At 46.3% G+C, this 25,295-nt stretch overlaps 2 protein-coding genes across 2 annotated transcripts; both read right to left on the reverse strand.

Annotated features, from left to right (window-relative positions):
* Nucleotides 1-4,761: 4,761 nt before the first annotated feature.
* Nucleotides 4,762-14,600, reverse strand: LOC119946437 (vomeronasal type-2 receptor 26-like). Its single transcript, XM_038767733.1, has 9 exons — nucleotides 14,591-14,600; nucleotides 13,399-13,511; nucleotides 13,107-13,349; nucleotides 12,811-12,868; nucleotides 12,217-12,590; nucleotides 9,828-10,646; nucleotides 9,494-9,721; nucleotides 8,329-8,452; nucleotides 4,762-5,787 (listed from the first exon to the last, which is right to left on the reverse strand). The coding sequence occupies exons 1-9, from the start codon at nucleotides 14,598-14,600 to the stop codon at nucleotides 4,868-4,870; spliced, it is 2,889 nt and encodes a 962-aa protein (XP_038623661.1). The 3' UTR covers nucleotides 4,762-4,867.
* A 1,666-nt stretch (nucleotides 14,601-16,266) lies between these two features.
* On the reverse strand, nucleotides 16,267-24,847 carry LOC119946438 (vomeronasal type-2 receptor 26-like). Its single transcript, XM_038767734.1, has 8 exons — nucleotides 24,838-24,847; nucleotides 23,649-23,761; nucleotides 23,268-23,599; nucleotides 22,467-22,758; nucleotides 20,078-20,209; nucleotides 19,741-19,962; nucleotides 17,967-18,093; nucleotides 16,267-17,291 (listed from the first exon to the last, which is right to left on the reverse strand). The coding sequence occupies exons 1-8, from the start codon at nucleotides 24,845-24,847 to the stop codon at nucleotides 16,372-16,374; spliced, it is 2,148 nt and encodes a 715-aa protein (XP_038623662.1). The 3' UTR covers nucleotides 16,267-16,371.
* Nucleotides 24,848-25,295: the final 448 nt, after the last annotated feature.

Consider the following 25,295-nt stretch of genomic DNA (forward strand, 5'->3'; position numbering starts at 1 on the left):
TCTGTTTTCTGCTTATATCCCCTACTAGTTTGCAAGCTCCTCAAGGGCAGGGAAATGATCTTTGTTTTCCATTGTAATTCCTGAAAGAAACTCATGGGCCCTGGTACTGAATCCGAGTCTGCTGAGACCACATCCCACCAGGGTTTTTCCAAAGGCAAAGGCAAAGTACAATCCCTCTAGACTATAATCTTGTTTTGGGCAGGGAATGTATTTACCAAATGTGTTATATTGTTACATTGTACTCTTCCAACTGTTCTGCATACAGTAAGCACTCAGTAAATATAAGGGATTTTTTTTTGATTGATTACAGTTGGCTACAATATCACTGTGGACCTTACATAAGCACTAACAGGGAATTGGCTAAAGTTGAAGCAAGTGGTAGAATAAGATCTGATTAACATGGAAATGGGTCTTTAGTGCCTAACTGCATTCTAGGTAGTGGTATTGTGGTATTTGTTAAGCACTTACTTTGTGCCAGGCACTGTACTAAGCACTGGGGTGGATATAAGCAAATGGGGTTGGACACAGTCCCTGTCCCACTATGTCTTTGCCCCCAGGATATAGGGGGAGATCTAAGGTCCTCAACCAACCTGAGGGATTCAGAGCTCTGTAATAAAATGGGGTTAGTTGGGTACCAAGTTTTTTTTTATGTTATTTGTTAAGCATTTATTATGGGCCAGGCACTGGACTATGCATTGGTATAGATACAAGGTAATCAGATTGGACACAGTCCCTGTCCCATATGGGGCCCCCAGTCTTAATCCTCATTTTATAGTTGAGGTAACTGATGCACAGAGAAGTAAAGTGACTTGCTCAAGGTCACACAGCAGACAAATGGTAGAGCTGGGATAAGAACTCAGGTCCTTCTGATTCCCAGGCTTGTGCTCTATCCACTAGGCCATGCAGCTCTGTTGGTAACAGGGAACACTGTGTGTGGGATGAAGAGACTCACCAATCAGCTTGTCAATGTGCAATCAGCTTGATTCTCCCATCAGAGCCCAGGAGACAGAGAATAATAATGATTAATAAATGTGGCATTTTTAAGCATTTACTATGTCCCGGGCACTGTATTAAGTGCTGGGGTGGATTCAAGCAAATCGGGTTGGACACACTCCCTGCCCCACGTGGAGATCACAGTCTCAATCCCCATTTAAACAGATGAGATAACTGAGGCCCAGAGAGGTGAAGTGACTTGCCAAAGGTCACACAGCAAACAGGCGGCACAGCTGGTATTAGAATCCATGATCCTTGACCCTGAGCAGGACCCCAGAACCATCACCAGACTTAGCTGGCAGCATCGGTCATCCCATGGCCCAGCTGTTTCCCCACACACAAAGCCCACTTCAGGCCCAGAGGAGATGCAGTCAGTGAGAAAACAGTTGGGAGAGATGAGCTGTTCCGTCCCTGGGAGAAGTTCCCAGCGTCCTTGGAGCCTGAGGAGGGACTGGAGAGGATCACACTGTCCTCATCCAGCCCCCATCACTCTCCCTGAAACCAACGGCCACAGTCGCATCTGGTCAGCCTTGACCGAGCTCTAATCGACCTCCTATCCAAACTCATCTTCCTCTCCCATCATTCTGGCCTCTTCATGTTCCTCCTCAAATCCCTTCAGTGACTCCCCATGGCCTTACCCTCTTGCTCTTTGATCCTCTCCTCAGCTCTGAATCCATTAGCAGATTCCACACCTTCACTTAATACAGTGCTCTGCACACAGTAAGTGCTCAGTAAATATCAATCTGCCATCAGGACCATGGGCATGCTCAGGGAGTGGGTGGGAAACAGAGCAATAATTTTGAAGAAAACAGACCTCTTTGCCCAGACCCATTATGACTTTAATTTGCTCTTGCCCATGTGTGGAGCTCTTTTAACACAATAAGCACTCAGTCAATACCATTGATTGATCATTGCTGCTGACTATGATAAGGGCTCTCCCTGTAAGGTTCATAACTGATGGGGATGAAGGACAAATAAGAAAGAATATTTGTCAGACTCTGCACAAAAGTAGCTTCACACAACTTTCTCCCCATCCAACGATTAGAGTCACTTGATTTTGCCAATACTAGGGGTCCAACACTAAAACTCAGGACTCTGGCCCCAAGGCAGAGAGGTGGAAGGATTTCCAGCAAGGATGTTCCCCTCGAGTTCTCGTTCTGCACATGACAGGCTGGGAATGTTAAATCCAGGGAAATGAAGAGAAGAAACCAGAGAACCAAGTTACCAAGTAATTTATTGACTATCTAAAACCACCTTCCATACCTAAGAAATACAAGAATGGTAAATGATGATTGGATGATAGTAGGTCACCTAATCAGCTGTTGCAGCTATATCTGACTTTCCAGCCACCTCCAGGAATTTACAGCTCTATAATAATAGATAACTGTGCTATACTGCCCTTTCTATTTGCTTAGGTCATCTTCCAGTTCACTCTGCAACAGCTGATTACATAACCTGCTACCAACCAACCTCCTCATGTGATCAGTGAAGGTATCTTGTTAGCATCATTAGCATGTTTGGTCTGACATTGATAATCAATAGGGAAGGGAATTAAAAATATATATATAATGATCTAGAAAGGCTTGTCAAAGTGGTTCCAAACCCTATCAACCTGATCAAACTGGGACACTTCATTGCTTGGGTCAGTAGTGGTGGCAAAATATGGAAAAAGCCATCAAATCTCCTGGAAACTGAAAACTGAATAATGCAACAGAAGTGCTTAGTTTCAGAGTTCAAAGACTATTACTATTGTCCACCTACCAAAATATAAGAAAATATAAGAATAATGGATGCTCCCAAGGCCTAAACTATGCCATCTCATGATGGGTCCTTCAGAGGGAGTAGAAAGATGCATGCATCACTACAGTTAGACCAGCTGCTGGAGGGACCATTAGCTCACTGACTCCAAATCCAAGTTGCCCATACAACCAAAGCACAGGAAAGCAGCTCTTAGTAGGAACACCACAGTGGCTTTATTGGAACAAGCAACACAGATACAAGTGTTATTATGTGAGAGTGCACTTCTCCAAAGTATTATGGGTAGGGATTGCCTCAATTTGTTGCCGAATTGTACTTTCCAAGCACTTAGTACAGTGCTCTGCACAAAGTAAGCACTCAATAAATATGATTGAGTGAATGAAAGAACAAGCCCAACAGGGAGTTCAACGAAAACACATCATTAAGACTGATTAGAAAAAAAACTGCCAGTACAAGAAATTCAAGTCACTCTTCAGAATTATAACAAAACGGAAGCATTAGACGATATGAAGTACTGTGAGGAAGAGGAGCCGAAGGAGCTTACTTTGCACTGGCCTCAGGAACCATTGTCATATTGATTTACTAGTGGAATTGAGTTTCCTCAGTAACTGGTCTCGGGTATTTCTTTCTGGCCTCAGCAAAATTACATAGACCTTGGGTCCAAAGATACAGCCCAGGAGCCCAGGGCTGGTTACTGTCCGTCGTCCTGAAATACCATAGTTTTCCCTTCTTTCCTGGCGTATGAGAAGGGCATCGAGACCATTAGGCACCGCAGACGGCACTCAAAGGCTCGGGGATTTTTTAAGAAAACCTCTGCTCCAGGGAAAACATTTGCGAGTGAAATCGAAGAATGAACTCATTCAAAAACTGTGGCAGGCAAGATGCCTGCCGTTTCCTCCTTTCTCTTCCAGCACCCCTACCATCTCCCAGAGAAGAAACAGCTCAGACCTCTGATACCAACCTCTGGAAATATCTCAGACAAGAGTGGTTATTATGCCTCAAGCCCAAGGCACGGAACCCCTGATGCCTGGATAATTGCTTCCTCATTGACATTTGATATGAGGTTTTCAGCAATGTTTGCATCATTTGAGAAAATTTTAATAGGTTACGAATCAGTAATGTTGAAACTATGACATGAATACATCACTAACCACAGCCTCATATAATGTAATAAAGTGTTAGATCATTTTTTAGAGGTCACTCATGCTTATCTCAGCCACATTCCCGTGCATATCAATACGATCTCACTATTACCAGTAGTGGCAGTATCAATAAGGTCTGGGGAGTGGGGGAATGAGAAGAGAATGGATATGAACAGATTAGTTAGAACAGTGCAGTACAGGTAGTTTGAAGGAAGACGACTTGAACGTGAAGAAATGAAATGAAGATAAGCTAGTGTAGTAACGGTATTTAATAAACATTTGCTTGGGGTAAGAAGGATTCTTTGTACCGAGTTGGGATAAAAAAAATAAGCATAAATATGAATGAACAGATTAAGATATACACCGGAGGCCCCAAAGGTCTCACTGTTTAGGTTGAGGAGGACAGACTTTAGAAATGAGAAATAAATCAGAAGCTTTGAGCAGTAGTCAGTGGCAAACCCAGGAGAGGAAATGGTTCCATGGCAGGGGCTGAGTTGGGCTCTTATATGAAGGAAGGATGAGTTCTGATGGAATCACTTGTGTATGGCTGCAATATCCCTGTGCAGGTTGTAAAGACCATCAATTTCTCCACATCGGAAAGAAGTCCTAGGATGTCATGGATCCTGAGGCGGATTTGAAAGGTGTATGGATCTAGAGTGAACATCATCTCACCTTCTCCAAATCTATGGTATCACTATAACCGAAGAATCAAAAAGCAGCATGAATTGTACCCTTTTTATAGGAATAAATTAAATTAAAGATTAAATAAAGCAGATATTAACCAGGTGTAGTTTTTTTAAATGATGAAACAGAAATTTATTAATCTATGGATTTCTGTTCCAAAGTACATATATATAAAGAATGCCTTGTATCTTAGCAGAGTTAGAACAAGATAGGGGCCCTCCAAAACTGAAATTTCGATAGGGGAAGAAGGGGAACATAAGTTGACTTTGCACTAGTCTATGGGAGAAAGATCAAGGGGATTGAATGCCGATATTACGTTTCCTCAATAACTGGTCCCGGGTGTTCCTGTCCGGCCTCAGCAGGATCACATAGACCTTGGGCCCAAAGATACAGCCCAGGAGCCCAGCGCTGGAGGCCAAGATGGAGAAGATCTCCACGGCCACCATGGCCTTGCCCTTGGTGCTCAGGTAGGTGGGCAGGAAGGAGATCCAGACGCTGCAGAACACCAGCATGCTGAACGTGATGAATTTGGCCTCGTTGAACGTGTCCGGCAGATTCCGGGCCAGAAAGGCCACCGTGAAACTCACCAGGGCCAGGAAGCCCATGTAGCCCAGGACGCAGTAGAAGGCGGTGATGGAGCCCTCGTTGCACTCAAGAACGATGTGGCCAAACTCAGCCTGCGTGTTGGAGTCAGGGAAAGGGGGAGAGGTCCCCAACCAGACCCCGCAGATGGTCACTTGGATCAAGGAGCAGACGAGGACGACAAGGTTAGATATTCGGGGACCCATCCATCCCCGGAACCTGCTCCCCGGCTTGGTGGCCCGGAAGGCCAGGACCACTGTGATGGTTTTGGCCAGCACCGAAGCCACGGCCACGGAAAATATGATGCCGAAGGCAGTTTGTCGGAGGAGGCAGGATGCTGTACTGGGACGGCCGATGAAGATGAGCGAGCAGAGGAAGCAGAGCAAGAGGGAGACAAGGAGGATGTAGCTAAGGCCGCGGTTGTTGGCTCTGACGATGGACGTGTCCCGGTACTTGATAAAGATCCCCAAGGTCAGGACTGTAATCAGGGAGAAAGAAAGAGCTGTAGAAACCAGGACAATCCCCAGCGGCTCGTCGAAAGAGAGGAAAATCGTGACTCTGGGGAGGCAGTCATCTCTCTGCTCATTGGGATACTCATCGTCAGGGCACTTCCAACACTGAGCCGTGTCTGAAAGGGAAAGTCCTACATAACAATTTGCCCCCACAGTAGAGTTAGGAGACATGATTCCTGCCTCCGAGGAACTGTAGTCTAGGTGCGGAGACAGACATGAAATAAAGTACAGAAAAGAGGAAGGCAGGAATGGAAAGATGGCTATGTGGATGAGTAGGGTGCTGAAATAATAGGGTCAGTAAGTGCATAATTACTAAGTTTAGGTATGAATGCAAATTTATTAGGGTGGGTGTGATTACATTCTAAAATGACAAAGGAAATATAATCTGGAAAGATTTCCTGTGGGAGGTGGGGAGAGATTTGAGCAGGATTTTGCATGTGAGAGGAGTTGAGATTGGCCACATGTGAAGGGGAAAAGAGTTCCAGAGGGGAACGAGGGCATGAGGAAGGAGTCAGAAGTGAGATCAATCCATCAAGCATATTGAGCAATTTCTGTTTGCAGAGCACTGTACTAAGTGCTTGGGAAAGTACAATACAATAAGTAGAGTTGGCAGATGCTTTCCCTTCCTTCTAGGAGCTTACAGCCTACGAGAGAAATGGGAATGAGGCCAACCTGATTAACTTGTATTTACTCCCAGAATTTAGAACAGCGTTTGACACATAGTAAGCACTGAACAAATGCCATAAAAAAGAAGAAAAAAGTCGTTTGGTTGGAGAGATACAGCGTGGAAGATGGAATATAGTGTGAGAAGACAATATTTAAGTTAGAGGAAGAGAACTGATAAGATTCCTTAAATCCAATGGTCAGGAGCTCGCTGTTCAGCAACAGACAGTTTTTCAGGTTCAGAAACAAACTCAAGCAGAAACAGTATACTAAGTTGATTAACCCTACAACCTTAGAAATGTAAAATGGGAAGGAACCAGAGCTGATCCCTGAGAGAAATATAAAAGCCAGTTTGAACAGGAAAAGGCTAGTGGAAAAACCATAGAATCAGAATTTAGGAAAACTCTGTCTTAATCCAAACTTCACCACTTGCCTGCTGCGAGACCTTCTCTGTGCCTCAGTTTCCTCCTCTGTAAAATTGGGAGTGAATACCTGTTTTCCCTCCCCATTAGATTGCAGTCCTCATGTGGCACAAGAACAGTGTCTAATGGATTACATCAGTCGTTTAGCACTCAATTTGGCAAATGGCAGGAGTTTAACAAATGCCACTATCAGTGTTATTGCTATTATTATTATTATTACAAGACAGAACAGGTGAGGTGTACTGCTGCCACTGATGCAAAATAGACTGGATTGGGAGAAGACGGGAAGCCAGGAGGCCAGAAGAGAGGGTTTTACAGCTCGTTGTGGGCAGGAAACGTGTCTATTGATACTTTTGTATTGGACTCTCCCAAGACCATAGTACAGTGCTCTGCACCTTTTAAACACTCGGTAAATGCCAATAATTTATTAATCAACTGTATTTATTGAGCACTTATTAGATGCAGAGCACTGTACTAAGTGCTTGGCAGAGTCCAATGCAACAGAATTGGAAGACACGTTCCCTGACCGTGACAGGTTTACAGTCTAGAGGATGACAGTGATTGGCAAGTGAGCAACTAGATTCTGATTCCAAGATACTGGCTATAAGGTGGAAGTGAAGGGGCATTTCTTTGAAATATTACTGAGGAAGAATTGGCAGAAGTTTCAGAGGGCTTGGATTTGGGGACAGAATGAAAGATTACTCCAAGGCTGTGATATTACCCCATTCCCAGCTCCACAGCACTTACATACATATCCTTGGTTTCTAAAATTTCCCCCATCTGTAAATTATTTTCATGTCCATCTCCTCTTGTAGACTGTAAGCTCGTTGTAGGGAAGGCCCGGGACTGTGCCAAAAAATTCTATTGCATTTTACTCCCCCAAGTGCTTAGTACAGTGCGGTGCAAGCAGTGAACTCTCAACCAATACCAATGATTGATTGATTAATTGATCATTTGGCAGAGAGGCCGTGGAGTTGCCAACAATGATGTGAAAGTTAGGGATGGGGAGAATTTGAAGAGAAAATAGGTATATGACATATGCCCATTATGGCCTTGATGTTAGGGGCAGGCTGATACGTCTGTGCTGCTCTCAGTTGCAGCACCCTACGAGAAGCGGCGTGGACTAATGGATAGAGAGACAGAAGATTTGGGTTTTAATTCTGTCTCTGCCACTTGCCTTCTGTGTAAACTTGGGCACGGATTTATCTGTGCACCAGTTTCCTCAATTGTAATATGGGGATTAAGACTGTGAGCCCCATGTGGGACATGAACTGTGTTTATTTAACCTGATTAGATTGTTTCTAACCCAAGGTGTAGTAGAAATAAGAATAGTAATAATAATAATGATTATACAGTGCTGGGCATACAGAAAGTGCTTAACAAATGCTAATTTAAAAATATGGAATCATCTTCGTTGCTCTCTAGAATTCAGTTTAGAGAGCCAGAGGGTGCGAGTCAAGTTGGTGTGCCCAAACAGACACCGTCGTAATTGAATAGAAATTCCAGAGTCACTGATAAAGGCAGTCAGCAGTGCCCAGGCCACTGGATGTCTGGTTCCCTGCAGACTCCTACCTGTCTGGTTGGAGATCTCACCCTTGGGGCACGGAGTGCAATCATAACAGCAGACAGCCTTCCTCTCCCGAGCTGTTTTCTTGAATCCAGGGAGACAGCTTTCACTGCATGTGGACTGAGGGGTCTGAGCATTGAGATAGGAAAGGACAACATAAGAAGTCCCTCTTAAACGCTCCCTTCCTCCCAGCTGACCTATGTCCGCAGACAATGCTGACATCCCCAAACTGAGAATCTCCCCACTGCCATTCTTCTCTCATATCGAATTGACTGGCAGAAGCCATTGATTTTTCCTAAAAAAATATCTCACATCAGGGCCCTTTCTCTCCAAAAAAACAGCCCCTTCCTTGGTTCAAAACCTCATCCTATCTCGATTGAAGGGAAATGTCATTCACAACACATCTCCCCTCTCTTCAAAATCTCTAATGATTACACATTTTCCGCCACGTTTCAAAAAAAGGAATCTGTTTAACACTTAGTACGCGCCACACTCTGTACTAAAGACTGGGGCAGATTCAAGCTAATCAGTTTGGACAGAGTCCACGTCCCACATGGGGTTCATAGTCTTGATTCCCATTTTTCAGATGAGGTAACTGAGACTCAGAGAAGTTAAGTGACTTGCCCAAGGTCAAACAGCAGACACGTAGCTGAGACAGGATTAGAACCCAGGTCCTCTGGCTCTCAGGCCCTTGGTCTACTATATCACTTCTCCACACTTGAACCGCCTGTCCTGGGAGAAATATCATTACTGAACCATACCTAACCGGACGGCAACACCAGGACTCACGGATGGACCACATTGTCCTCCTGGACACAGATCTTCATGGTTAAAGAAGAATGATCATTAACTTCTAATATTCTCCTTCTACATCTTTAACTTCCCCTTCATTATGGGTCACTGGTCTATGAATTTATTCAAAGCATGCTTGAATGGACTGATATTTCCTTCTGCTACAGCTTTGTTAGGAGAAATTCCAAAAGCTAAATCCCCAGTGGACTGAGAGGCGATAGGGGAAGGGTTTTGGAGAGACCAGGTGCCAATCAGAAAAAACAGTGTGTGGGAGGGGAAGGAGAGGTTTTTTTTTTAGCAAGGGACAGCTTAGTGGACAGCTGAAGGATTTAGCTGGACTGATACTGCCTTCACACTCAAAACTGTTGCTTTCCTCACCTGGGAGAATCCTGAGTTCCATACAATGGCCTCCTCATTAATGATCAAATCATTCCCCATAGATGCCTGAGGTTTAAACTCTCCAACCTTCACTCGCAGGCACGTGGGAAAACGGTATTTCTGTAAATTCAGTATATCATAACTCGGGATTGATTCAGTGCTACCATAAATATCTTGGTGGTTCCCAATGCTTGCCTTGAACGGTCTCTGTCTCAGGAGGGAGTGGAGCTGCCAGAGAGAGAGAGTATAGTGAGAGATGAAAGAGCACATGGAGAGAATAGTTGCAAACTCTCTGGAGGGAGTTCTGCCATAGAGGACTGTGGGGGAATCTTACCTGCCACGGAGGGGGCACCATTGTTTCCTCCGGCCCGGACGTTTCCATTTCTGACCTGGATGAAAGCATCTCATCAAGCACGTGTGCCACCCAATATACAGCGCTGTACAAATTGTGTCGCAGACCTGTAAGCTCCATGTCAATGCTAAGGAACCCTAGTCTGTCAAAACTCTCATTTCCATAGCAGGTAGACGCCCGGGCGTGTTCAGTATGTTTGGAAGCTTTAAAGACACAGCCTAGTCGGGCTTGCCAGAAATCCTTGAGAAAAACATCATTGGGGTACTTTGAAGGGTTAGCTACTCGAAGGAAATCTTGGTATCCAGGCACACCATCCGTGTGGACAGAAAGTGACAAAGAGCCTAAGAAGGAATTTTTATATGGGTGGTAATCATTACTGACGGTGTCATCAAAATGAGCCGTGTTGACCCAAACCTTCCCGGTAACACCAAACCAACTGGCAACCCATTTAAACATGATGAGGGAGTCGATGTCACCATAGACAACAGCCACATTGGTCGACAAATCATTCATCTTTTGATTTAACTTTTCTACGTGTCTTGTGCCATAGTAGTCAGTTTCAGGAATCCTTTCTGTTAAGGCCACACAGACTCCATGTCTGCTCATCTCTTGTGTCAGGTCCCGGCTGAATATTTCACCTTGAATGTTATTGGAGACTATCAGGCTGACCCAGGTCCAGCCAAAATACACCAACAACTGGACTATTCCCCGCTGCTGAGTGGTATCCCTGGGGGCCACCTGGTAGAGGGAGGGGAACTGCACCGGATCCCTCAGGGAGCCATCAAAGGGGCCATAGGTGATCTGGATGAGAGACAACGAGGCTCGGTAATCATTCAAACATTTGGATTTGGAACCACAAAGTAGAATATCGACATGCTAGGAACTGGATTGCAGGAAGACCCCTTTGTTATGCAGCATATTGATATGTATCACTACATCCAGTTAGCATTTTTAATTTGTTTAAAGAAAATTCTGTTCTAAGCCAAAGAGCATAAACCAAGTATAATGTCCCATAGGAAATAATGTAAAAAGTCTAGGCCTCCCCAAGATTACCCCATACCTTTCAAGAAAAATGCATATAGCATTGAAAAGCAGTGAAAATGGCAAGAAATACAATGAATGCATTTTCTAATTAGCACTGCTTATTAACCTATGTGATCATTCAAATTCACGATTTTCATCAGATATACGTTAATATACACGTCACATATTAACCCCATACACATACACACATACACACACACACTTAATTTACATGTGATTGCTCTATTACTAGTACTACTAATTACTAGTATTAAAATGTCATGGGGTCATCATGAAAAGCTCTCTAAAAGAAGAGCAGTACAAGAGGGGATCCCTGTATTTGATCACTGAAATACTCTCACCACGGTTACAGGACATACGGCAAAACTGAATTGGGCTGAGTCAGATCAAGGAAGAAAAATGGTACCCCATTCTGATTGCTCTCCCTATTCACCAAGGTTTCCAGTGCATCATTTCACACTAGACAGCTTTGACATTCCTAAGCACAGAGCTCAGCTTTCCCGGTACAAATTAGCCTGCCAAAATCCCTGCCCTTCCCCGCTTCCCATTTCTCAACAGTATGCACTGCAGATCCCAGGTTTGGCTTTATTCGTGATCTTCCCACTCTAATCACTTTCTGATCTCGTGCCAGTTACTGGCCCCAATGGGAGAGATGACAGAGTCAGGCCAGGGCCGAGACCCTGGAGCCTGGAAGCCACAAAGCCAGTCCATCTCCCTCTCAGGAACATGCTCATCCTCAGGTCACTGGGGGCCCAGTCACCCCTGGAGGGTCATCACACCTCGGAACCTTTGGTTCTTCATATTCTGCTGAAGATATTCCCTTCGTGGCCACCAAAATAGAGGGACCAGTCCCTTTTCCCCACAAGAGGATGCATAGCAAAAAGACCAGATCCCACTTTCCATCTCCTTCTGCACAACAGAACAGCACAAGGCTCAGTGGGTACCGTTGCTCTGTTGCCCATTCCCCGGAGGAAAGGTTCAGCAACCAGGACTCCAGCACAGAAAAGGGATTTCCAGTTTCTCCTTCCTTGAGCTGTCCCTGCCTAACAAGCACACAAGTATTTCACACCAGAATCATCATCCAGCAAATTCTTAAACCAAAGAAGCAGAAGAAAGGCAGGAAACCTCGAACTTATCATAAAAACAAGCTGATTTCCGGATCCCTCTCTGCAGATCGGGAAGAAGATGGTCCTGACAACACAACTATGGGAATCTGAAGAATTTCTCCTAAAGAAGTAGCTGTTTCCAGACCTGGGTATTGGGGGAGAGATTGAGGGGGCATCTAGTGCATTAGGACAGTGATTGGGACTGAGCAGAGATGCCCTACCTGCGGAAGCTTGTGGAATCCGATGACGTTGGCCATGGCAACAGACAAGGTCGACCTGATTCCTCCGATGACGGCCACCAGTTTGCGCCGCCCCTCGCAGCTGTAATTGGGAACTGTCCGGCCCGCGCCCGAGAGCAGGATCAGAGCCTGCTCCACGGCCAGCCTCTCCCGGAATAAATTATCGGAGATGTGGAATCCCAGGGAGACGTTGGGCAGGAGGCTGGGGTCTTTGTTGATCTGCTCCATGGCAAACACCAGGGCCAGGACGTGCTGGTTATGTTTGGCAACATGGCTATAAGGAAAGGGGGAGAGAATTCTCACAGCTCTGTTCCAGGTGTTGTTGGAGTGGGGTTCGAGGGCTTGGAGGGTAGGGCCTGAGACATGGGGAGTGGGCACAGAAGCGTCGAGGGTTATTAGGACCAGAGAAGTAAGAGGCTGAGGAGGGTGTGGGCTGCAGGTTGTGCACATTGAGCTTGTCTCTGCGGGGAGGGAGAGCAAAGTAATCTCTACCTAATTACGCAAGGGGCCCGGGAGAATTCAGAAAGAGCCATAATGAACTGCTGCCCCCGCTCTGGCACTAAAAATCAACCAGACCCGTGGAAGACAGCGAGAAGAGCAGCAGGTAGAGAGACAAGGGAGCAGGAAAAAAGTTCTGCAAAGGTGACAGGCAAAACAGCAACCGTGATAGTGTCAAAGCGTGCCCCAGTCCCTCCGTCCCTCGGAGAACGGAAATACATCCCTGCTCATCGCTATCCAATCAAAACATCACACTGATATTTTACCAGCACAAATGACACTTACGCATATCCCTTATCAAACCAAAAAGGGTATGTGTCAAATTCTTGTTGCCGTCCCTCAAACACATTCAGAGCTAAGAGTGCTCCAATCACCAGGTCCCCGTCTGTGTAGTAGCCCCGTGAGTAGTTCCTGTGCAAGGAGCATTGGCTCCCCGACCCAGAGACCGCTGGCATCAGGAGCCGTGAGCAAAGAAGCAAGACCAGCCGCAGCAGCATCAGGACCTCGTCTCCCGATCCCAGACCTGGAGCCCTGAGCCTGCCTTGAGCTGAGGACGATGCTGAGTCCCAGATCACCTGGCTGCTCTGGTCCCATTCAAAAGGGATGCCCTCTACCAGCTGACAGGTCCCCGTAAGGGAGCAGGCACAGACGCAGAAACAGACTCACCCAGGCAAACAGCCTGAGTCTTAGCCAGCCCCAGCCAGGAGCAGTGAAGAGAGCTTTTATAGGATCTGGGCTGATACTGTGTGAGGAGCCTTTTTCACAGGCTCCAATTTCTCCTGGTAGGGATGGGGCAGAATGCCCCCTCCCCCCCCCGTTCTCTTCCCTCCCCTCCCTTCTGCTCAAGCAGAGACCAGCACAGTCCCCGTGCTCTGATTCACTCTCGGGATTGTCTCTGTCGAGAAGACCTGCACCTGGGTTCATGCTTTTTTTTCCAGCTGCCTAATGACAATATCAATCTTCCTCCTTCCCCTCACCCCTCCTTTTTCACTCTGGGGACCCCCAGAGGATCAGAAGTGGAGCCGGTCTGATCTCACACAGTGTCACTTCCCTGGTTCAGTAAATGGAATTTTCTCCCACTCTCATTCTCGTCCCTAAATGGCTTGGTCCACCAGTACCCAACAAAGTGAGGAAGAGAAGCTAGATCCCTTCCACCTGGCTGTGGAATTAATGTGCAGACACCACCAACAGTCTGGATGGAGGTGGGATGCTTACATAATAGCCTAAAGTGAAAGGAAGGCTTCTCTCTGGAAGAGGAGAACTTTGGGAATTTACAGTCAAAGATTTATGCCAAAAGAAAACAGTGGGGTGTATTAAAGCAGTCATTGACCAAAACTGGAAAACTCCAGAGGGGATTTAAATTCCGGGTACTGGCCTCAAAAACTACAAGTGAAGCAATTTTAACTTGCTTTCCTGAGAATGGGATGTATATTCTAGCTAGTCTCTCTTTGAATACCTCCCTCTTTAATTGGGAGTCTTTTGTGGGGATTTTTAAAAATTACTTCCTTGGCCTCATTTTGGGATCTAGTGATAATCTCTGCCTCCAAACATCGTCCTCCAAACATGCATTTGTGATTCTGCTGGATTTTTTAACTACTAACTCTATCCCAAAGCGGAGTTCAAGAGAGAGCTAGGTAGAACCAGAAGGTTCCCCTGAATCAATCTAGCCGCGAGTACTGTGGAAATTATCACTTGCAAACAAGGTGAAGCTGGTGAAACAGCCCTTTCGAGACTTTTTCAAATCACGTATGCATGGAGAGTGCCTGACATACTTTTAGAACTTCTGTGGGAGGCCCTCTTTGCTCCCCTATGGAGGCATGGAATCCAGGTTTTTGTAAGTATGGTCTCCAGAACCTACTGAGAGTCATGATCCATATGTTAGTACTACTGAGATCCAGGCTTTTTGGATCCTGCTCCCTTCAATAATGCTATAGAATAAGGACAGTGACTGTTCCGGCAGGTGCCCTTAGAATACAACGTCACAGCAAGGTGCCGAACAAATTTAGTCACCAAACCTGAACAGTAAGCTCTCAATTAATTCCACTGATTGAGACACCAAACCTGAACGGAAAGCGCTCAGTTAATACCACTGATTGATCAGCTCCAGGCCGAGAGCATAAAGGGGCTGGTTACTGTCCGTCGTCCTGAAATACCATAGTTTTCCCTTCTTTCCTGGAGTATGAGAAGGGCATCGAGACCATTAGGCACCGCAGACGGCAATCAAAGGTTCGCGTATTTTTTTTAGAAAACCTCTGCTCCAGGGAAAGCATTTGCGAGTGAAATCGAAGAATGAACTCATTCAAAAACAGCAAGATGCCTGCTGTTTCCTCCTTTCTCTTCCCGCACCCATACCATCTCCCAGAGAAGAAACAGCTCAGGCCTCTGATACCAACCTCTGGAAATATCTCAGACAAGAGTGGCTATTATGCCTCAATCCCAAGGCACGGAACCCCTGGTACCTGGATAACTGCTTCCTCCTTGACATTTGATATGAGATTTTCAGCAATGTTTGCATCATTTGAGAAACTTTTTATTGAAATTACAATAGGTTACCAACCAGGAGTGTTGAAACTAAGATTTGAATACATCACTAACCACAGACTCATATAATGCAACAAAGTGTTAGATCTTTTTTTAGAATTCACTCATGCTTATCTCAGCTACATTCCCATGCACGTGAATACGATCTCAATATTACCAGTAATGGCAATATTAATAAGGTGTGGGGGGTGGGGAATGGGAAGAGAATGGTTATGAACAGATTGGTCAGAACACTGCAGTTTGAAGGAAGACGACTTGAACGTGAAGAAATAAAATGAAGATCAGCTAGTGTAGTAATGATATTTAGGAAACATTTGCTTGGGTTAAGAACGATTCTTCGCACCGAGTTGGGATAAAAAAAATAAAAGCCTAAATATGAATGAACAGATAAAGGCACACACTGGAGGCCCCAAAGGTCTCACTGTTTAGGTTGAGCAGGACAGACTTTAGAAATGAGAAATTAATCAGAAGCATTGAGCAGCAGACAGTGGCAAACTCAGGAGAGGAAATGGTTCCATGGCAGGGGCTGAGTTGGGCTGTTGTATGAAGGATGGATGAGTTCTGATGGAATCACTTGTGTATGGCTGCAATATCCCTGTGCAGGTTGTAAAGACCGTCAAGTTCTCCACATCGCAAAGAAATCATAGAATGTCAGGGACCCTCAGGGGGATTTGAAAGATGTATGGATCTACAGTGAACATCAACTCACCTTCCCCAAATCTATGGTATCACTATAACTGAGGAATCAAAAAGCAGCTCTCAGTGACAGAGTTGTGAGAGCCATATTGGAAACAGAAACTTAGCTTCCAGTACCAACATGAATAGCGATTGTACCCTTTCTTATAGGAATAAATTAAATTAAAGAATAAATAAAGCAGATAGTAATCAGGAGTAATTTTTTAAAATTATGTCACAGAAATTCATAGATCTATGGATTTCTGTTCCAAAGGTTACATATAAATAAATATATATGTATATATAAAGAATGCCTTGCATCTTAGCAGAGTTAGAACAACATAGGGGCCCTCCAAAACGGAAATTTCGATAGGGGAAGGAGGGGAACTTGAGTTTACTTTGCACTAGTCTACGGGACAAATATCAAGGGGATTGAATGCCGATATTACGTTTCCTCAGTAACTGGTCCCGGGTGTTCCTGTCCGGCCTCAGCACGATCACATAGACCTTGGGCCCAAAGATACAGCCCAGGAGCCCAGCGCTGGAGGCCAAGATGGAGAAGATCTCCACGGCCACCATGGCCTTGCCCTTGGTGCTCAGGTAGGTGGGCAGGAAGGAGATCCAGACGCTGCAGAACACCAGCATGCTGAACGTGATGAATTTGGCCTCGTTGAACGTGTCCGGCAGATTCCGGGCCAGAAAGGCCACCGTGAAACTCACCAGGGCCAGGAAGCCCATGTAGCCCAGGACGCAGTAGAAGGCGGTGATGGAGCCCTCGTTGCACTCAAGAACGATGTGGCCAAACTCAGCCTGCGTGTTGGAGTCAGGGAAAGGGGGAGAGGTCCCCAACCAGACTCCGCAGATGGTCACTTGGATCAGAGAGCAGACGAGGACGACAAGGTTAGATATTCCGGGACCCATCCATCCCCGGAACCTGCTCCCCGGCTTGGTGGCCCGGAAGGCCAGGACCACTGTGATGGTTTTGGCCAGCACCGAAGCCACGGCCACGGAGAATATGATGCCGAAGGCAGTTTGCCGGAGGAGGCAGGATGCTGTACTGGGACGGCCGATGAAGATGAGGGAGCAGAGGAAGCTGAGCAAGAGGGAGATGAGGAGGATGTAGCTGAGGCCGCGGTTGTTGGCTCTGACGATGGGCGTGTCTCGTTGCCGGATAAAAATCCCCAAAGTCAGGGCTGTGATCAGGGAGAAGGAAAGAGCCGAACAAACCAGCACGATCCCCAGAGGCTCGTCATAGGAGAGGAAAGTCATGACTCTGGAGAGGCAGCGATCTCTCTGCTCACTGGGATATTCATCGTCAGGGCACTTCATACAGTGAGTTGCGTCTGTAAGGGAACATCCTACCTATCGATTTGCCCCCACTATAGAGTTAAGAGACATGATTTCTGCTTCGAAGGAACTGTAGTCTAGTTGGGGAGACGGATATGAAATAAAGTGGAGAAAGGAGGAATATAAAATTGGAAAGATGGATATGTGGATGAGTAATGTTAATAGTGACACTAATAATAATAACAATTGTGGTATTTGTTAAGCGCTTACTATGGGCTAGTCCCTTTGTGAGAAACAGCGTGGCCTAGTAAATAAAGCATGGGCCTTGGAATCAGAAGGATGCCAGTTAACGTTCCAGCTCTGCCACTTCTCTGCTGGGAGACTTTTAGCAAGTCAATTAACTTCTCTGTTCCTCCATTATTTATTATGTTAAATGGGGATTGAGAGTGCGTGCACCCTGGGCGGCATGGACTGTGTCCTATCTGATTAGTTTGTATCTCTCTCATCACATAGCATAGTGAGTAGCACATAGTAAGCGCTTAACCAACCCCATAAAAAAGCAGAATTATCGCTAGTTGCTATGTAGAATTCAGTGTAGATGGTAAGACGGTGGGAGTGAATGCGGTGTGCTCAACAGCCACCATGGTGATTCGATAGACATTCCAGAATCACTGATATGGTCAGACAGCCGTGCACTGGCCATTGGTTGGCCGGTTCCCTCAGACCCTTACCTGTCTGGTTGGAGATCTCGCCCTCGGGGCACAGGGTACAATCGTAGCAGCAGATGGCCTTCCTCTCCAGAGCTGTTTTCCTGAATCCAGGGAGGCAGCTCTTACTGCACACGGAGTGGGGAGGGGTCTGAACATCAGTAAGGGAAAAGACAATGTAAGTGGCTCTTTAAAACCTCCCTTCCTTCTAACTTGCCTAGTTCCGCTGACAACAATGACATCCTCAAACCCTGAATCTTGGAACCATCACTAGCTCCTCAGTGGAATTCCTCTCTCACATCCAATCTACTGCTAGAACCTGTTCATTTTCCCTCAGAAACATTACTCAGATCAGGTGCTTCCTCTTCAGCCGAACAGCCCCTTCAATAATGACAAGAAAAATACTAATACTAGTTATAGCAATATTATAATTATTGTATTTATTAAGTACCCACTAACTCCCAAGATAGTAAATCCAAGATATTCCGGTTGGATTCATTTCCTGTCCCACTTGGAGCTTATAGTCTAAGTAGGAAGGAGTAGGATTTAATCAGCATATTACAGATGAGAAAATTGAGGCAGGGAGACGTGAAGTCACTTGCCCAGGGTCAAGAAGAGCTGAAGATAGAACCCAGATCCTCAGACACCCAGGTCCATGAAATTTCCTCTACGCTCTGCTGATTCTCAATTAAATGTTCGATTGAAATGCCCTAGCCTTTGCCCCATAGAAATGCCTCAAGAAGACTCCCACCTCAGGAAACCTATAGAGAAATGTGAATCGAGAAACGCAGGCCATCTATGGGGACAGGAACATTTACTCAGAGTACCTGAATAGCAACAGGTCCGTAGGTTCCCTTTTTTGGGTTAATGGTGCTTTGGGTGGCTTTTTTGGGTTAATTTGGGGGGGGGGTTGTTTGGTTTTATTTGTCAAGGATTTTCTGGTTAGAAATGGTAGGAGCACAGATATTGCTAGGGGGGTTCATAGGGGAGACCCTGGAAAATATTTTCCCAAAGACAGCAAGAACGTAAGACCTTGACCAAACGATGTAGTTACTCTCCACTTGAACTATGAGGCCAAGGGAAATATTATCACTGAATCAGATTCAACCAGGGTCTCTGTCCAAGAGAGCAGCGCCAGGACTCTTGGAAGGACCATATTCTGGTTATCCTCCTGGACAAGACCCCCAAGACTCAAGATGAATGATCATCAATGAATGATCATATGAATGATATACAGAGAAGCAGTGTGATTCAGTGGAAAGAGCATGGGCTTTGAAGTCAGAGGTCATGGGTTCAAATCCCAGCTCGGCCAATTGTCAGCTGTGTGACTTTGGGCAAGTCACTTCACTTCTCTGTGCCGCAGTTCCCTCATCTGTGAAATGGGGATTAAGACTGTGAGCCCCACGTGGGACAACCTGATCACCTTGCATCCCCCCAGCGCTTAGAACAGTGCTTTGCACAGAGTAAGCGCTTAACAAATACCATCATTATCAACGTCTAATATTCCTTTTCTAGATCCTTACTTTCCCCTCCGTGATGGGCGATTGGCCTGTCTGTTGTTAGAAATTCCATAGACACCACCCCCAGGGAATTGAGAAGTGATGGGGAGAGAGTTTGGGAGATTGCCAATAAGGTTACCACATACCAGTCAGAGGAAATGGGTGTGGGAGCGGGAGTGGAGGGGCTTACTCAGAGGCAGAGACCCTCCCCCTTTGTGGACAGGTGGGTAGGTGGGGGATGACCAAGGGTTTAGTTGACTTGATAAAGCCTTCACATCCAAAACTGTCTCTTTCCTCACCTGGTGGAATCCTGAACTCCACACAATGGCCTGTTTGTTAATGATCAGGTCATTTACCTCAGATGCCTGAGGCTTAAACTCTCCGATCTTTACTCGTTTCAACTTATCCCACAGGGATTCCTGTAAATTGAGTATATCGTATTTTAGGACTGACTGAGCGATTCCATCAATGTATGGCTGGTCACCAGTGCTGGCGTTGAGCTGACTCAGGAACGGGTGGAGCTGCCATAGAGAGAGTGTAATGAGAGATGAAAGGACAAAGAAACTCGCGTGAGAGAGAGAAGTTGCAAACTGCACGGAGAGCGCTCTGCCGCAGGGGAATGTCGGGGACTCTTACCTGCCACGGAGGGGGCACCATTGTTTCCTCTGGCCCAGACGTTTCCATTTCTGTCCTGGATGAAAGCATCTCATCAAGCGCGTGTGCCACCCAATACACAGCGCTATACAAATTGTGTCGCAGCCCTGTCAGCTCTATGTCAGTGCTAAGCAACTCTAGTTTGTCAAAGCTCTCATTTCCATAGCAGGTAAACGCCCGGGCGTGTTCAGTATGTTTGGAAGCTTTAAAGACACAGCCTAGTCGGGCTTGCCAGAAATCCCTGAGAAAAACATCATTGGGGTACTTTGAAGGGTTAGCTGCTCGAAGGAAATCTTGGTATCCAGGCACACCATCCGTGTGGACAGAAAGTGACAAAGAACCTATGAAGGAATTTTTATATTGGTGGTAATCATTACTGGTGGTGTCATCAAAGTGAGCCGTGTTGACCCAAACCTTCCCGGTAACACCAAACCAACTGGCAGCCCATTTAAACATGATGAGGGAGTCGATGTCACCATAGACAACAGCCACATTGGTCGACAAATCATTCATCTTTTGATTTAACTTTTCTACGTGTCTTGTGCCATAGTAGTCAGTTTCAGGAATCCTTTCTGTTAAGGCCACACAGACTCCATGTCTGCTCATCTCTTGTGTCAGGTCCCGGCTGAATATTTCACCTTGAATGTTATTGGAGACTATCAGGCTGACCCAGGTCCAGCCAAAATACACCAACAACTGGACTATTCCCCGCTGCTGAGTGGTATCCCTGGGGGCCACCTGGTAGAGGGAGGGGAACTGCACCGGATCCCTCAGGGAGCCATCAAAGGGGCCATAGGTGATCTGGATGAGAGACAACGAGGCTCGGTAATCATTCAAACATTTGGATTTGGAACCACAAAGTAGAATATCGACATGCTAGGAACTGGATTGCAGGAAGACCCCTTTGTTATGCAGCATATTGATATGTATCACTACATCCAGTTAGCATTTTTAATTTGTTTAAAGAAAATTCTGTTCTAAGCCAAAGAGCATAAACCAAGTATAATGTCCCATAGGAAATAATGTAAAAAGTCTAGGCCTCCCCAAGATTACCCCATACCTTTCAAGAAAAATGCATATAGCATTGAAAAGCAGTGAAAATGGCAAGAAATACAATGAATGCATTTTCTAATTAGCACTGCTTATTAACCTATGTGATCATTCAAATTCACGATTTTCATCAGATATACGTTAATATACACGTCACATATTAACCCCATACACATACACACATACACACACACACTTAATTTACATGTGATTGCTCTATTACTAGTACTACTAATTACTAGTATTAAAATGTCATGGGGTCATCATGAAAAGCTCTCTAAAAGAAGAGCAGTACAAGAGGGGATCCCTGTATTTGATCACTGAAATACTCTCACCACGGTTACAGGACATACGGCAAAACTGAATTGGGCTGAGTCAGATCAAGGAAGAAAAATGGTACCCCATTCTGATTGCTCTCCCTATTCACCAAGGTTTCCAGTGCATCATTTCACACTAGACAGCTTTGACATTCCTAAGCACAGAGCTCAGCTTTCCCGGTACAAATTAGCCTGCCAAAATCCCTGCCCTTCCCCGCTTCCCATTTCTCAACAGTATGCACTGCAGATCCCAGGTTTGGCTTTATTCGTGATCTTCCCACTCTAATCACTTTCTGATCTCGTGCCAGTTACTGGCCCCAATGGGAGAGATGACAGAGTCAGGCCAGGGCCGAGACCCTGGAGCCTGGAAGCCACAAAGCCAGTCCATCTCCCTCTCAGGAACATGCTCATCCTCAGGTCACTGGGGGCCCAGTCACCCCTGGAGGGTCATCACACCTCGGAACCTTTGGTTCTTCATATTCTGCTGAAGATATTCCCTTCGTGGCCACCAAAATAGAGGGACCAGTCCCTTTTCCCCACAAGAGGATGCATAGCAAAAAGACCAGACCCCACTTTCCATCTCCTTCTGCACAACAGAACAGCACAAGGCTCAGTGGGTACCGTTGCTCTGTTGCCCATTCCCCGGAGGAAAGGTTCAGCAACCAGGACTCCAACACAGAAAAGGGATTTCCAGTTTCTCCTTCCTTGAGCTGTCCCTGCCTAACAAGCACACAAATATTTCACACCAGAATCATCATCCAGCAAATTCTTAAACCAAAGAAGCAGAAGAAAGGCAGGAAACCTCGAACTTATCATAAAAACAAGCTGATTTCCGGATCCCTCTCTGCAGATCGGGAAGAAGATGGTCCTGACAAAACAACTATGGGAATCTGGAGAATTTCTCCTAAAGAAGTAGCTGTTTCCAGACCTGGGTATTGGGGGAGAGATTGAGGGGGCATCTAGTGCATTAGGACAGTGATTAGGACTGAGCAGAGATGCCCTACCTGCGGAAGCTTGTGGAATCCGATGACGTTGGCCATGGCAACAGACAAGGTCGACCTGATTCCTCCGATGACGGCCACCAGTTTGCGCCGCCCCTCGCAGCTGTAATTGGGAACTGTCCGGCCCGCGCCCGAGAGCAGGATCAGAGACTGCTCCACGGCCAGCCTCTCCCGGAATAAATTATCGGAGATGTGGAATCCCAGGGAGACGTTGGGCAGGAGGCTGGGGTCTTTGTTGATCTGCTCCACGGCAAACACCAGGGCCAGGACGTGCTGGTTATGTTTGGCAACACGGCTATAAGGAAAGGGGGAGAGAATTCTCACAGCTCTGTTCCAGGTGTTGTTGGAGTGGGGTTCGAGGGCTTGGAGGGTAGGGCCTGAGACATGGGGAGTGGGCACAGAAGCGTCGAGGGTTATTAGGACCAGAGAAGTAAGAGGCTGAGGAGGGTGTGGGCTGCAGGTTGTGCACATTGAGCTTGTCTCTGCGGGGAGGGAGAGCAAGGTAATCGCTACCTAATTACGCAAGGGGCCCGGGAGAATTCAGAAAGAGCCATAATGAACTGCTGCCTCCGCTCTGGCACTAAAAATCAACCAGACCCGTGGAAGACAGCGAGAAGAGCAGCAGGTAGAGAGACAAGGGAGCAGGAAAAAAGTTCTGCAAAGGTGACAGGCAAAACAGCAACCGTGATAGTGTCAAAGCGTTCCCCAGTCCCTCCGTCCCTCGGAGAACGGAAATACGTCCCTGCTTATCGCTATCCAATCAAAACATCACACTGATATTTTACCAGCACAAATGACACTTACGCATATCCCTTATCAAACCAAAAAGGGTATGTGTCAAATTCTTGTTGCCGTCCCTCAAACACATTCAGAGCTAAGAGTGCTCCAATCACCAGGTCCCCGTCTGTGTAGTAGCCCCGTGAGTAGTTCCTGTGCAAGGAGCATTGGCTCCCCGACCCAGAGACCGCTGGCATCAGGAGCCGTGAGCAAAGAAGCAAGACCAGCCGCAGCAGCATCAGGACCTCGTCTCCCGATCCCAGACCTGGAGCCCTGAGCCTGCCTTGAGCTGAGGACGATGCTGAGTCCCAGATCACCTGGCTGCTCTGGTCCCATTCAAAAGGGATGCCCTCTACCAGCTGACAGGTCCCCGTAAGGGAGCAGGCACAGACGCAGAAACAGACTCACCCAGGCAAACAGCCTGAGTCTTAGCCTGCCCCAGCGAGGAGCAGTGAAGAGAGCTTTTATAGGATCTGGGCTGATACTGTGTGAGGAGCCTTTTTCACAGGCTCCAGTTTCCCCTGGTAGGGATGGGGCAGAATGGTCCGTCCCCCCGTTCTCTTCCCTCCCCTCCCTTCTGCTCAAGCAGAGACCAGCACAGTCCCCGTGCTCTGATTCACTCTCGGGATTGTCTCTGTCGAGAAGACCTGCACCTGGGTTCATGCTTTTTTTTCCAGCTGCCTAATGACAATATCAATCTTCCTCCTTCCCCTCACCCCTCCTTTTTCACTCTGGGGACCCCCAGAGGATCAGAAGTGGAGCCGGTCTGATCTCACACAGTGTCACTTCCCTGATTCAGTAAATGGAATTTTCTCCCACTCTCATTCTCGTCCCTAAATGGCTTGGTCCACCAGTACCCAACAAAGTGAGGAAGAGAAGCTAGATCCCTTCCACCTGGCTGTGGAATTAATGTGCAGACACCACCAACAGTCTGGATGGAGGTGGGATGCTTACATAATAGCCTAAAGTGAAAGGAAGGCTTCTCTCTGGAAGAGGAGAACTTTGGGAATTTACAGTCAAAGATTTATGCCAAAAGAAAACAGTGGGGTGTATTAAAGCAGTCATTGACCAAAACTGGAAAACTCCAGAGGGGATTTAAATTCCGGGTACTGGCCTCAAAAACTACAAGTGAAGCAATTTTAACTTGCTTTCCTGAGAATGGGATGTATATTCTAGCTAGTCTCTCTTTGAATACCTCCCTCTTTAATTGGGAGTCTTTTGTGGGGATTTTTAAAAATTACTTCCTTGGCCTCATTTTGGGATCTAGTGATAATCTCTGCCTCCAAACATCGTCCTCCAAACATGCATTTGTGATTCTCCTGGATTTTTTAACTACTAACTCTATCCCAAAGCGGAGTTCAAGAGAGAGCTAGGTAGAACCAGAAGGTTCCCTTGAATCAATCTAGCCGCGAGTACTGTGGAAATTATCACTTGCAAACAAGGTTAAGCTGGTGAAACAGCTCTTTCAAGACTTTTTCAAATCATGTATGCATGGAGAGTGCCTGACATACTTTTAGAACTTCTGTGGGAGGCCCTCTTTGCTCCCCTATGGAGGCATGGAATCCAGGTTTTTGTAAGTATGGTCTCCAGAACCTACTGAGAGTCATGATCCATATGTTAGCACTACTGAGATCCACGCTTTTTGGATCCTGCTCCCTTCAATAATGCTATAGAATAAGGACAGTGACTGCTCCGGCAGGTGCCCTAGAATACAACGTCACAGCAAGGTGCCGAACATATTTAGTCCCCAAACCTGAACAGTAAGCTCTCAATTAATTCCACTGATTGAGACACCAAACCTGAACGGAAAAGCGCTCAGTTAATAACACTGATTGATCAGCTCCAGGCCGAGGGCATAAAGAGGCTGGTTACTGTCCGTCGTCCTGAAATACCATAGTTTTCCCTTCTTTCCTGGAGTATGAGAAGGGCATCGAGACCATTAGGCACCGCAGACGGCAATCAAAGGTTCGCGTATTTTTTTTAGAAGCCTCTGCTCCAGGGAAAACATTTGCGAGTGAAATCGAAGAATGAACTCATTCAAAAACAGCAAGATGC

The sequence above is a fragment of the Tachyglossus aculeatus genome, chromosome 27 (assembly GCF_015852505.1).
Source record: "Tachyglossus aculeatus isolate mTacAcu1 chromosome 27, mTacAcu1.pri, whole genome shotgun sequence".
NCBI classification, from domain to species: Eukaryota; Metazoa; Chordata; class Mammalia; order Monotremata; family Tachyglossidae; genus Tachyglossus; species Tachyglossus aculeatus.